Source organism: Meriones unguiculatus, chromosome X (assembly GCF_030254825.1).
Source record: "Meriones unguiculatus strain TT.TT164.6M chromosome X, Bangor_MerUng_6.1, whole genome shotgun sequence".
Taxonomy (NCBI): Eukaryota; Metazoa; Chordata; class Mammalia; order Rodentia; family Muridae; genus Meriones; species Meriones unguiculatus.
Window position 1 is genome coordinate 17,912,972 of NC_083369.1, and position 14,802 is coordinate 17,927,773.

Sequence of the window (14,802 nt, forward strand, 5' to 3'; positions counted from 1 at the left end):
TCTCTCTCTCTCTTATCCCCTTGCATGGTGACCAAGAGCTGCTTCCAATAAACCTGTATTTATACCCTCTAACTTGTGTTACATGAGAAGCAGCCCAAGCTCCTCATTTGTTAATTAAACAAAAGGGAAGAATGTTATGTTGTGCAGACAATTCAACTGGCCTTCCCTTAGGGACCTTCAGAGTCCTGACAATGTCCTATGTTATTACCTACATCCTATGACAACATCTGGGCCAGCTACACAGTGACCTGTTGGCCACTCCCTTCTCTCTCTTGCTCTTCCCTTCTCTTGCTTTCTCTCCTCTTTCTCTGTCAGGCCCCTTCCTCCCACCATGTCTCTCTCTCCATCTCTATCCAATAAACCTCATTGGACTTAAGATCGGTTCTGTGCATGGCATTATTATCTAAATACTAGCAGTCACATTCCTATACCAAAAGCTCTAGAACCCAGAACATAGAACATGTAAGCAGCAGCTCAAATGCTCCATATTCAATGAGTTGTGTAGGTGCCGTCTTCAGCAAACAGGGCCTTGCTGTCAGTTTGTGGAGAGCAACCTATGTTCTTGGTAACAGCCTGGGTTGTTTGGGGATTCCAATGGAACCCCTTTGGCCAGCACCTCAATTAACTGTACTCTAATATTGGCACTGGAAGCTTCCTTTGGTGACAAGAGATGGCTACTTTGGCTCTGTCTCCCCCATTATTTGGGGATTACATTTAGGTCACTTTCCTATATGTTTATATTTTAGAAATCTTCTACTGTATTCGGTCTTCATGCTAATCCTCAAATGGCCCTTAATTTTCTTTGTCTGTTCCTATAATCTCTCCCCTCCCCACTTGATCTTCTCATCCCAGTCCCCTCATCCACCCACAACTCTCAATTCTATTTTCTTTTCCTAGGGAGATCTAGCTGTTCCCCCAGTTTCTTATTCTATACCTAATTTTTGTGGTTCTATGGATTGTAGCTTGGTAATCATTGACTTAACAGCTAATATCCACATATAAATGAATATATACCATATTTGTCTTTCTTTGTCTGGGATACCCCAGTCAGGATGATTTTTTTTCTAGTTTCATCCATTTACCTGTGGACTTCATGATTTTATTTCTTTTAATGGGTGAGTAATATTCCATTGGGTAAATGCTCCACATTTTCTTTGTCCATTCTTCTGCTGAGGGATATCTAGGTTGTTTCCAATTTCTGGTTATTATGAATAGAGCAGTAATGAACATGGTTGGTTGTCCTGCCCCGCGGGACCTAGTTATTCGTGGGGGCGAAGGGGGTCGTACCTGTAGGAGATGAGGGAGAGAGAGGAACGAGCACAAGTAGACGAATGCCTTTCAAGTGCTGATTTTATTGTGCAGTAGTTTTATTTTTATAGGGTAGTTCTGGCAGGGAGGGGGGTTTCGAGGAGGAGGAAATAACTGTGGAAAATCACCAAGACTATTGTAAGAAATCACTTGATTCATGTGATTGTTACAGTGGAGGCTCACAAGGTTATTCAGTCACTAAAAACAAGGTCTATGGTTTCGGACATCTGTTGTTTGTCCGGCAGGGCTATTAACCGAAACGTATGATTCACAGACCTCTGTTGTTTGTCCAGCAGGATATTACAAATCAGAGTCTGGGGGCTTTGCCGGCTCCCGACAGTTGGTCAGATGTCTCTGAGGTAGGATGAAGCATCATTTGGGAATATGCCTAACAGTGGTATAACTGGATTTTAAGGTAGTGCAATTCCCATCTTTCTGAGGAAACATATCAGTGATTTCCACAGTAGTCGTACAAGTTTGCATTCCCACCAGCAATGGAGAGTGTTCCCCTTACACCAGCATGAACTGTTAATTGTTACATTGATCTTTGCTGCTTTGATGGAAGGAAGATGGAATCTCAGAGTAGTTTGGATTTACATTTCCCTGATGACTAAGTGTGTTAAGCATTTCTTTAAGTTGTTTGAGTTTCCTCTGTTGGGAATTCGATGTTTTAATCTGTACCTTATTTTTTTTTTCTGTACCTTATTTTTAATTGGTTATTTGTTTTATTGATATCTAGGGTTTTTTTAGTTCTTTATATATTTTTGGGTATTAGCTCTCTGTCAGATGTAAAATATGTCAGGTGGGAAAAATCTTTTCCATTTTGTAGGCTTCTGCTTTGTCTGAATGTCTGTATGTCCTTTGCCATACAGAAGCTTTTCAATTTCATGAGATCCCATTTACTAATTGTTGATGTTAGTGCCTGCGCTGTTGAGATTCTATTCAGGAAGTTGTTGAATGTGCTAATGCCTTCAAGACTATGCCTTACTTTCTCTTCTATCAGGTTCAGTGTATCTAATTTTATGTTGAAGTTTTTGAACCACTTGGATTTCAGTTTTGTGAAGAGTGAAAGATATGATCTATTTGCTCTCTTCTACACGCAGCCACCCAGTTTGACAAGCACCACGTGTGAAGATGCTTTCTTTTTTCCATTGTATATGTCTGGCTTCTTTAAAAAAAAATGTGTCCATGGGTGTGTGGATTTACATCTGGGTTTTCGATTCCATTGATTGATGTGTCTGTTTTTATGCCAATATCATGCTGCTTTTATTACTCTAGTTCTGTAGTACAACTTGAACTCGGTTGATACCTGATTTGGTATCAATTAAATCAGTTGATAAGATGTAAAATGGTGTGGGAAGAGCAGGGTCAGGAGGACAGAGGGATTGCAGAGACAAGAGATACTGCAGGCAAGAGCATCTCTGAGACAAGCTGAAGACCTACAACAGGGTAGTCTCCTGGGAGAATATGGGGGTAACTCTAGATGAGACCTCTAGTAGCAGGGATCATGGAGACTGAAGAGGATGCCCTCTAACAAGACAGGGTTCCTAGTGAAGGGAGGAGAACAACAACCCACCCAAAAAACTTTGACCCAAAATTTACCCTGCTTACAGTGTGTGCAGGGATAATGATTGAGCAAAGATCCAACCAATGTCTAGTCCAACCTGATACCAACAATGAGGGAGAGAGCCAATCCCTGACACTATTAACGACACTCTGCTATGCTTACTGACATGAGCCTAGCATAGCTGTCCTCTGAGAGGCTCCACCCAGCAATGGATCAAAACAGATGCTGAGACTCACAGCCAAACATTAGGAGGAGAGAAGAGAGCCTTGTGGAAGAGTGGGGGTCAGGATAGAAGGACCTGGAGGCTCTCCACAAGAAGAACAATAGATCCAACTAACTTGGGCCCAGGGAGGTTTCCAGAAACTGAAGCACCAACCAAGGACCATGCATAGACTGGAACTAGGCCGCCTACACATATTACTGGATGGGCAGCTTGTTCTTCATGTGGGTCTCCTAGTAAGGGGAGTTGGAGTTGTCTCTGACAAGGAATCTGTTGCATCCTCTTTTATCACTTCCTCCTGGTAGGCCTGCCTTGCCAGGTCACCAATAAAGAAGATGCTCAGTTCTGATGTGATTTGATGTTCTGGCATGGGTTGGTGGGAGAGCTCCCCTTTTCTGAGTAGTAGGGAAGGGGGCAGGAGGAAGAGGTAATAAAGGTGGGACTGGGAGGAGGGAGAAGCCTGTGTATGGTTGGGATGTAAAGAGAATAAATAAATTAATTAAAACATGTAAAACGGTGATACCTCTAGCATCTATTTTATTATTCAGGATTGCTTTAGCTATCTTGTGTGTGTGTGTTTCCCTAGGAAGCTGATTGCATTAGAATTTTGGTGGCTATTGCATTGAATCCGTAGATTGTTTTTGGTAGGATGATCATTTTAACTATATTAATCCTATTGATTCATGAGCATGGAAGATCATTCCATGTTCTGATATCATCTTCAATTTCTTCTTTAAGGTCTAAAAGTTTTTAAGATGCAAGTTTTTCACTTGTTTGGGTAGAGTTACCTCAATATGTTTCATATTATTTGAGGTTATTGTGAAGTATGTTGTTTCTCTGATTACTTTCTCAGTTCTTTTACCATTTGTACATAGCAGGAATGCTGATTATTTTGTGTGTGTGAGTTGATTTTATATCCAACTACTTTGTTGACTGTGTTTATGAGCTATAGGAGTTTCCTAATGGAGTTTTTAGGGTCATTTATATATACCATCATATCATCTCCAAATAAAGCTATTTTGACTTTTTTCTTTCCTGTTTGAATCCCTTTGCTCTCCTGTAGTTGTCTTATTGCTCTAGCTGAGATTAGTATCTAGTATCGAGTATCAAGGCAGGAGGATCTCTGTGCAAGTTTGAGGCTATCATGATCTACTTGGTAAGTTCTATTCCAGCCTGGTCTACATAGTGAGTTCTGTGCCAACCAAGACTATAAAAAGACACTGTCTCAAAAAACTAACTTAAAAAGAAAGAAAGTGTGAGGAGATGGCTCAGCTATTCAGACTCCCTACACCCAAGTACAGAAGCTTAATGTGGTTGTACTCAATTGTAACCCTAACACTGGCAGGAGGCAGACGGGTGGATACTTGCTAGACAGTTGAGGTAGTGAGATCCAGCTTCAGTGAAAGGGCTCCTCTCAACACATCAGGCAGCAAGTGAAAGGAAAGGACACTCAACCTCAACCTCTGCTTTATTCTGTCTGTCTGTCTGTCTGTCTCTCTCTCTCACACACACACACAGACACACACACACACACAAAAGGGGCATGTGCAAATGCATATGTACACACACACTACATGCATGCAGAAAATAAAAAAATGACAAATTTTTAAAAATATGAACAAAACAATAGCACATTTGCATATGCATATCTTCAAATACATGTGTAAATCCTTCAGGTTCAGCTTGGTAGGACACAAATGGCTGCCTTCAAAAGGGGGATGAAGAAGACTGTGGTAGAAGATATTAAACATAGAACTTAATTTAACCCTAAACTTATTTGTCATATTGAAGCTATTATGAAGAGTTTACTTTACATATTAATTTGAACATTATACAGCATGTGCATGCATCAAAAATATCATATGGTACCCCATAAAGATGTACCACTTTTATGTGTCAATAATTTTTGAAAGAAGCAGTGACTTCAGAATGACAACTATAATTTGATTGATAATTTTGATATATATATATATATATATATATATATATATATATATATATGTGTGTGCCACTGAGCCCTGGAAAGATATAGAAAGGGGAGTCAATGAAACCAACATAGACGGTTATACTGCCAAGTAATTAATTTTCATGTGTTTTCATTTATCCACCTGTAAGAGAGGTTTACTTAGTTACTTAGTTATTGCTGAAATCCACTATTTTGTACTATTAATATATACTAATCAGAAGACTATCTATTTATTATGGCCATTAGATAAAGTATATCTATGTTTACAACTTATTAAAGGGAGAAAATGTAGTGTTCAGGTTAATGTAAGCTGTGTTACAGTTTTGTTTCTCATTATCAGCATCCTGGGTTTTGTACACCAAGCTCTTGTGAGGTAATCAGCATGAGTCAGCCTCCTGTGTCTTCCCAGTTCTGGGACACCAAGCAGATCGAGTTTCTAAGACTACAAGACTGAAAATCTAAATTAGACCACGGACGAAAGCACCAAGGCAATGCCTGCCAACGGGGTCTGTTGATAGCCAGCTAGCTATCACTCTTAGTGATAGCTCACCTCTGACGTACCTAATCCAGTCATGCGTTCATGGCGGGGGGTGGTCTATGCAGAAGAAATACACAGAGTCGAAAATGCACTAAAATATCAACAGGTAGTGGTATGGGGAAAATATGGATGGTTTCAATATTTTATTTTCCCTTTTTGTATTTTGCAAGTTTACTCTAGCGATCATATACTACTGAAAATGTATTTGAATGATAAATTTGGATGATTTTCTGAAAATGTGTTTGAATGATAACAAGATGAAGAAAAACTAGAGGACAGACACGTGAAAGGGTCAAGGGGAGAGAAAATAGTATCTGAGGCTACAGTCTCCCTGAGGGCAAGGTATCAGGGAATTAGGGACCTGAACAGGGCCCCTCCAAATTGAGCTCTCTTTTCTTTTGTACTAAGGATTTGAAGTGGATTATTTACCAGTCATTGCATTTGCATAGGTATAGTGACTGCAGTGGAAACTATTTGCCCAAGAATTCTGTGTCACTGTATTGAACTGCATCTTTGACTGGCTGTTTAGCCTGAAAAATACCAGCTTGAGCATTTCCCTTTCATGATCATTATTTTTATGATATATTTTATATCATAAAAATTTTGATATATTTTATATCAAATATTTGCCAGTCACCTTCCAAGGTGCCTGACTATAAGCTATACTGGGTAAGGAAGAAGCTGTGGAGGCAGCAGCCCAGAGGAAGAAATGTAAGAAATCAAAGGGGCCAGGGGAGGGGGAGGGAATGAAAATGCAAAATCACTGTGGCCAGAGTGATTAGATTTAGAACTGGAAAGGTCAAGCGACAGTCTTATTCTCCTGGCCCGCAATTCAGAAAGCAGGTGGTACTCCAGCTGAGCCCTGACTGGGGTGCTGGCTTTGGGAGGGTGATGAGTGAAGGGGTGGAGGGGAGGCAGGCGGACTGTAAAGCTTGGAAGCAAAGGCCTTGTGGACCACCTGCAGGAGGCAGATTCCTCGAACCTGTCACAGCATCCTCTGCAACCTTCTCTAGCCCACAACTCTCATTTATTTTCAGCTGAATGTTTATTGCTTTGGCCGAGTCACCTCCACTCTATGGGGAAACCTTCCAAAGCAGAAACTCCACTGTTAGCTGTCCCACTATGACCATCCTCTGCCGCTGCTAGCTCCCTATCCTGCTCCCAGTCTGCAACACTTGCTTCCTCAAAGCTCCCTAACCTCCTCTTCCTTCCCAAGCCACACATTCGCTCGTTTCTAAAGAGCGAATAACGCCAGGGAACTCTTTTGTTGTTGTTGTTGATTGGTTTCAGAGTGCCACGTTTAATCTGACTTTTTGGTCAGAATAAAGATCCGGAAATCGAATTGTTCAGTCCTCGAGTGCTGACAAGTCTCTCTTTTCAGTTTTGAAAAATTCCGAGGGTTCCTAAAACTAGAAGAGCAACAGCCCATGCACACGGCAGGCGTGCAAAATTAAAATAGTCACTTGTAATGTTTCGAAAATAACCCCAGGAGAGAGAGTACATTGCCTACGGCAACACATTTTGGGCGGAGGGTGGCGAGCCCGTGGGTGCAGCGCGCAGCTGCAGGACCCACGCCCCGCCCCGCGCGCGCGCCTGGGGAGGTGGCGCCAGGGCCGCTGTTCCTCTGCCTTTGCCAGCCTGGAGGCTCCTGGCCGCTGGTGCGATCTCCCTCAGTAGAGCAGAGGATGCCGGTGAGGCACCCGGCGGCGGGCCTCTGGAGATCGAGTGGAGACTGGAGCTTTGCAGGCTGAAGCCTTGACCACAGGTGGCGGAGCCGCGGCCTGAGGTGGACTCTGTGGCCGCCAGAGCGGGGTGCTGTGCAGGAACCGTTGGCCCCGGGAGTGAAGGAGCACTTGAGGAGGTTTCAGCAGGCCTGGCGCCCAAGCTCCCCGAGTGTGGATCGAGGGACTGGGCGCGATGAGGAGCAGGAGTAACTCGGGAGTCCGCCTGGACGGCTATGCGAGGCTGGTGCATCAGACCATCCTGTGCCATCAGGTGAGTGTAGGCAAGGCTGAAGTGTGAGCAGCTGGACACTGACCCTGGGTGAACCCTGGAATGCTTTTGCCTCTGGGGAGGCCCTAAGAGGTCCCGAAGGAAAGTTATGTGCTGAACGTGGAGTAGAGCAAACTGTGGCATGAAAAGCCACAACCCCCCTCCACCTCAACCCCTCTTCAGTTATTCCAGATAGTTTCTGAGCTCATAGGTAACCGCGCCCCCTGCCCCCCTCCCCAGCTACAGCTGGGTTCCAGGAGCAGAGCTGCAAGGGGCGATAACGCTTGTTATCTCCTTGATAACCCTTACCCCCAAGATGCAGGCCAATATTTAGCCATCCTAAGAGACCTTATGCTACTGTGAAGGTATTTTTCTTTGTATCTTTGTGTATTCTTTCATTGTTTGGCTCAGTGGTCTAGGCTGGCCTTGAATTTAGGAATCCTCCAGCCACAGCCTTCAGCATTTGCATAACAGACCACAAGCTAGTGGGTTTTTTGGTTTGTTTCCTAAGTTGTTTTAGTTTTGTTTGTTTCTTTGTTTGAATAGTTGGATTTCACCATGTAGCCCAGGCTGCCTTCAAACTCACCATCCTCTTGCTCCATCTCCCCAGTGCTGGGATTACAGGTATGTACCACTGCACCTGGATTATATATTCCTTTGGGGGTTGTTGGTTTGTTTTTGAAACCAAGTCTTTGTAGCCTATGATGGCTTGAAACTCACTGTAGCCAAGGCTGCTGACCTTGAAATAGAATCAGTCTTCCTGCTTTAGACTCTCCAGTGGGGGAATTATAAGCATTATTATAAATATATTATAAATATATATATATATATATTATATATAAATATATATAGTTCTAAATATGTTTTCCTATACCTTCAAATTTTTCATTGGTAGTTGAATTTAAGTAAAAAATTACATTTTTTTGTAAATCGGCACTTAGCAATAGCCTTAGTAATACAGTTGCTACTACCTTAATAATGTCCTTAATTATTTTAATAATACCTACATTTTGGACCTGTAAACTTTCAGCCAGCTCTTTCCTTATTCATGTGGAGAGAGAACAAATTTCCTGTGAAAATCTGAGTATGTTCTGCAGTGCTGATTAGAAACAGCAGCACACTGACTAGTCCATAATACTCTTTTGTGTACCTGAAACTTGCTGAGTAAGTTCCATGGTATCAAATTGAGGTGATTGACTTGAATATGCTGGTCATTTCACAGTACATTCATGTATGTGTGTCAAGTCATCATTTTGCACACTGTAAGTATGTACAGTTTTTATTTTCAAGTATAACTCGGTAAAGCTGGGGGATGATATCTGCCTGCAACTGGTCAAAAGAGAAGAGGGTTCTAAAACTCAAGATTGCGAAGTACTCCATGGATTCTGTTTACTTTAACACTGTGGGGTTAGCTGCCTGTCTTCTTGACTGTTGTTGCAGAATCCAGTGACAGGCTTGCTTCCGGCAAGCTATGACCAGAAAGATGCCTGGGTCCGAGATAATGTGTACAGCATCCTGGCTGTGTGGGGTTTGGGCATGGCATATCGGAAGAATGCAGACCGTGATGAGGACAAGGCAAAGGCCTATGAACTGGAGCAGGTAATCAAAACAATTATATAGAGACGTGATACTATGTGTACCTGTAGTAGGGGGTCAGGAGTTCAAGGAAATATGGTCCTATACCACCTTGCTGGAATTGCATTCTATAAAAAATTTCCTGTACTGTAACTGAAGTGGTTTTGGTTTGGTTTGGTTATTGCAGTGGCAACTTGAAACCTGCTGGTTCAAGGAAAAGGGTTCAGTATGTTGATTACTTTTGAAAATCTACCTGGATGTATTTCCTAAAATTAGTAAATCCTCTAAGAGCATTTTCAGGTTCCCCCACTTTATTTTCACTGGGAAGGATATTTGGGAGCACATATGCACTGTTTTACTTATTTTTGAAAATAATTGTATCTGTGAGTGGCACTGACACACATCAACAAACGGGCTTTCCTCATTAGACAAAAATAATGACTTTGCTGATCTTCATGCCTGTGGCCAGTATTGAGCCCACTGCCTGCCTGTGGACAAAGTGAGGTCAGAGTCAGCAGGTCACTTTAGGCCAACTTTTAAGGCACCTTCCCCTCAATAAATTAGCATCCTTTACAGAACTTCTGAAAACAGAGGGAATGCATCCTCTGAAGTGTCTCAAAAAGCAATCATTTGGCATCATGTGGACTTCACAATACCTTTCATGATAAAGTGCTCTGCCGTTAGTTATAAGTATACGTAGATCCTCTTCTGTTAGTGAGAAGGAGCCTTACCACATCAGCTGCTTTCGCCTGTCAGCTCACTTGAACTTAGGAAATAAGAGCTGCAGCTATGATCTGTAAATCAGGATATTGGGATGTGGCTGTTTTTAAGAGCAGCGATATATTCAGAAGTTGTAGTTCCTGGCAGTCGGACAAGCCTGGCAGTGTTATCTTCAGCAGCAGCAGGCTTTGGAATTCTTTCAAGCCATTACTGAGAGAGGCAAAACATTGTTGGAGTTTTTGTTCTGGCTGAGGAAGTACAGGCTTTCATAGAAATAATGCCATAGGAGAAAACTGGAAAACATAGGGAGTAAATTTTTTAAACCCCCCTAGTCCTGTGTGCTACCCTGAATCGTGTGCTATTTTGATCTCAATAATTTGCTCCTTGTTTTCATTTGCTATAAATTAATATCAGTACGTTAATGATGTGCCTGATATAATTTGATCAATTTTTTCAACATTATTAGAATAAATCTGTTATCCCATCATTGTGCAGAGTTGGTGTCTTTCCTTATTTGACCTAAGTGGAAAAAATGAGGAAAAAAGTGAATTGCCAGCTCTAAAATTTTAGTGGCCTGTTATATAACCTTTCATATAGCTGAGAAATATTTTTATATCACCATATTTGTAACTTTGGAATGTTTGAGAACCTTATGAAAATGGGAAACAGTTTCAGAAAACAAAAGTTCCTGTGGGAATTCTAAACTTTATATGGACTTGTTTTATGAATCCAAGCAAATTTGATTATCAGGTCTTATGTTTAAAAAAAAACCCAATTCAGCATTAATCTAGACTGGGGATTAAAAACCCACCCATCTTTGCAAATGATCAGAGAGTGAATGTCTTTGGTATATATGTCACTTGTTTTTAATTACTCAGTTCTGTAGGTATAGCAGAAAAGAACCAGAGATAATATGTAAAACACTAGCACGGTGATGTTCCAATAAAACTTTATTTACAAAAACAGTGATGGGCTGGATTTGTCCCTGACTCAGATGAGTAATTCTCAGCTCTGGCTGTACATTGGGATTACTCGGAACACTTTTCAGAGATATTCTTACTGGAATGTACTTTAATTAAATTAGAATCTGGAAATTACATCCATGATCATTAGTATTTTTTAGTTACCTAGGTGATTTTAATATAGGCAGATCTAATAATGTGCCTCGATAACAACTGATCTATGACTAGTAAATGAACATAAAATAAATCCAATACATCCACAGATTAAATTTCTACCTGCTGCCAATTTGCCATTACTGTGTGGATTTTCCCCAAAACATTCTCAATCATTTATGCCATTTCCTCCAAATCTCATTTTGGCTTCTCTCTCATAAAATCAGAGAATAGATGAGAAATGTGGATGCATTTAAGTAACTTCCTTATTTTATGTTGGAAACAGTTATGCACAAGTATACTTTTACAAATGTCCCCTTTCTTGAGCATATACATAAAGTCTCAGCTATAAATATAAATACTCAGGCAAATCGAGATCTCTTTGGCAGCCTCCACTTCTGGTTCTTCCTCAGTTTATTCCCTTTATATCATCTCTCGTCTTTTTTTATGGCTTTTCTATTACCTTTATGAGAATGATTGCCAGCTCTCTTCAACTCTGATTGCAGTTGAGATTCAATCTCCGGTTTTTATTTGTCTGCTCACTAGTCTTCTCTGTGGGTCCTGTGGTTCATCAAACTTTGTGTGCCAGAAAACCCACCTTTCCAAGTAAAGCAAAGTACAATACTCTCCCAAGTAGTAGCAAGTGTTTCTCTTCATGGTCACCCTCAAGGTATTACTTGAAAAATTTTCAAGGTATGATCTGTGGAACATGAGGCTGATTTAAGCTCCTCTAAACAAGGAAACAGAAAGCTTTGTAGAGAATTGGAGAAAGTGTTCCACGCTGTGATGTTCTGAAACACACTCCCTACTCACGCCAGGCATGCATGTATGTGCACATAATCAAATCACTCGTACATACAAAGTGAAAAACGAATCTTTAAAACTAAAATGAAATTTTAAATAGAAACATGCTGTGGAGGCTGTCAGGCTGTAGGATCCTTAGAGCCTTGGAATGACTTGCTCCTGTTCTTGAGGTGGATTCTCCTCTATTTGGTGGCAGGTTTGTTTTTAGGTAGAACTGCCTGCAAAAAGAAAGCCTATATTATTATTTAAATCCAAGGAATCATGACTATGGCTCTTGATTCAACTTTTAGCTGCAGTCTGTTTTGTGTACCTATAAAGTAAGTGCCATGGAAATAGAACCCGGGATAAGGTTACTTGTTCTCAAAAGGTCATGTACCAAGTGAAGTTGCTGAGTGAGTGTTCTTGTATCTCAGTGTGTTTCAGTCCTGTTTCCGTTTGTTTCTGCAGAGTGTGGTGAAGTTAATGAGGGGACTGCTGCACTGCATGATGAGACAGGTACGGCACTGGCAACAGCTTCTAAAAGACGTAGCACTTTATTAGTGCTTGTAGCCTTTTATCCAGAATCACAAACAGTACACTCTAAATTTAGACGTGTGGGGATGTCACGCAGACTCACCACCCTGTTATAACTGGAAAGATTTCCTTCCAGTCTTTTTCCTTCCTTTACAAATACTTTTTCATTAAAAAAAACCCATTATACTGCTTCCAATTATGTGTCCTAGATAAAGCATGGTACAGGTCTAAAAGAAGCCTCATCTGAAGTGCTTAGATCCAGATCAGTTCTCGAAATAATAAATTTTCAGATTTTTAAAAATATAGCATCATATAATTCCTCATGTCTTCAGTGGACAGAAAAAAATCATAGGGAATCATTACTTTTGCACTCAATGGAATAAAACCTATAAATATCCCTATGTTGATTTGAATTCAAGGTTTTTACCAAATGAGTTTTGATATAAAATGTAGATAGAAAAATATTTTTGTTTGTTTTTTGAGACATGTTTTCCCTATGTACCTGGGCTGTCCCGACTTGCTTTGTAGACCAGGCTAGCCTTGAACTCACAGAGATCTTCCTGTCTCTGCTTCCCGGACTTCTGGGATTAAAGGTCTGAACCACCGCACCCGGCTCTTTAAAGTATTTTCAGTTTTAGGATTGGGGATAAGGAATCTTGAACTTGAAGTAATTGGCATTCTCTGACCTTGAACGTAGCATGTGAATTGAAAGTCTGCAGTCTCTTACTGGTGAATTACCTGTTATAGCATTGCCTCTTTTCTTTGCAGGTTTCTGTTTTGCCTACTGAGTTCCTGTGTATTATGAATGTAATCATTTGTCACATACATTGCAAATATTTTTACCATTGCCATTTAGCTTTTTTAAGTTCATGACGTTTTCCCCACACAAAAGTATTTTCCCCAGAAACCTTTATTCTGGGATCTTAAAACACATACATACTGAATCTGACTTAATTACATCTTGTCTACAAATGATTTTTAAATTTATATACAGTTGCATATTGTATGTATCTCTTCACTAGTCACATATATCATTTTTTTCTCTTTATACCTTATTTGTATTTTATATATTCATATTTTCTGTCTTATTAAATAGGTATAGTCATAAATTTTAGGAACCATGTTTAAGATGTGCTGGTATTATCATACATCTGAGACATAAATAATCACATTTGCATTTCAGGGATGAGGTCAAGAACTCTTAGTTGCCATTTACCCAAGGTTTCCTGTCAGGAGTTCTTTTCTCCGTATGTGAGCGTTAGGATTGGACCCAGAGCCTTATGCATCTTCAGAATACATTACCACTAAGCTGTACCCGATCCCAATGATTCTCTTCTAATTTGTAAATTTAGCTTTCTGTAATACTACTTCTCTGTAACTCTGTACAGTTCTTAGTAACTCTTTTCATGGCATCTTCAAATTTCATCCCCTTAGGGTTGGGGAGATGTTTCCACGGATAAGAGCATATATTATTCTCACAGAAGATCTGAGTTTGGTTCCTAACAGCCATGCTGAGCTTGGGAGGCTTACAACTAACTGCAACTTCAGCTCCAAGGAATCTGATGCCCTCTTCTGGCCTCTGAGGGTGCCCACACCCACAAACAGCTATGTACACAAAGAAACACACACACACACACACACACAGAAATAAATAAAGGATATCCTTGTCTGGCAATTTATCTTCAGATTCCTCCTTTAATTTCAGGAACAAATGAGTAGCGATGAGTTATTTTAATAGCTCTTCTTATACAGTTGAACTTCCAGTTTCTCTACAATATGGCAAAGTAACCATTTGAAAAGTATATAATGAGAAGGAAATAGCTGTCTTTGGCCATTTGTTTTTTTATTAAAAATAACAGATTTCCTCAGTGTAGGAAAAAATACAGGTAACAACATATTTCAAATATTCACAATTGCCTGAATGCAGAGTGCAGTGATGTATGTCGTAGCGCTACAGACGTATGACAGGCGGGTTGATCTTTCTGACTGGCTTCTGATGCTGTTTTGTTTTCAGGTGGATAAAGTAGAGTCCTTCAAGTATAGTCAGAGTACTAAAGACAGCCTGCATGCCAAGTACAACACCAAAACTTGTGCCACTGTAGTGCGTGATGACGAGTGGGGACACCTGCAGTTGGATGCTACTTCTGTGTACCTGCTCTTCCTAGCACAGATGACTGCCTCAGGTGAGTACAGGAGAGAATTACTGTTTGTCCCTCCGTTTGGAGCGTCTACTCTAGCTTGTCTGGCTTCTCTGTTGGTATTGGCCAGAAAGTAAAGTATCTGTTTATAGTGCTCAAAGAAGCCCCTTAGAAATCTGTTTTGTACAGTTAGACAACCTTTATGAGCAATAAGCAATAGCTTATTGTGTTGAGAAACAAATTTGCAGTGCTATTACTCTTTTAAAATGGGGACCTGGAAATCTGGGCTAGTTCTTTAGACAGGCATTTTTATTATTTACTAATTCTCAGATGCCAGGAGATACAA

General features: G+C 40.6%; 1 protein-coding gene across 4 annotated transcripts in view; it reads left to right on the forward strand.

Moving 5' to 3' along the window:
* Nucleotides 1-7,195: 7,195 nt before the first annotated feature.
* LOC110542928 (phosphorylase b kinase regulatory subunit alpha, skeletal muscle isoform) overlaps nucleotides 7,196-14,802 on the forward strand; it is a 153,741-nt gene continuing 146,134 nt past the window's right edge. For all 4 annotated transcript variants that reach the window (XM_060375543.1, XM_060375544.1, XM_060375545.1 and 1 more), the window contains exons 1-4: nucleotides 7,196-7,594; nucleotides 9,032-9,190; nucleotides 12,253-12,300; nucleotides 14,333-14,501. In XM_060375543.1, coding sequence (XP_060231526.1) covers nucleotides 7,517-7,594; nucleotides 9,032-9,190; nucleotides 12,253-12,300; nucleotides 14,333-14,501 — 454 coding nt within the window. In that variant the 5' untranslated portion in view covers nucleotides 7,196-7,516. The remainder of the gene's footprint in view (nucleotides 7,595-9,031; nucleotides 9,191-12,252; nucleotides 12,301-14,332; nucleotides 14,502-14,802) is intronic.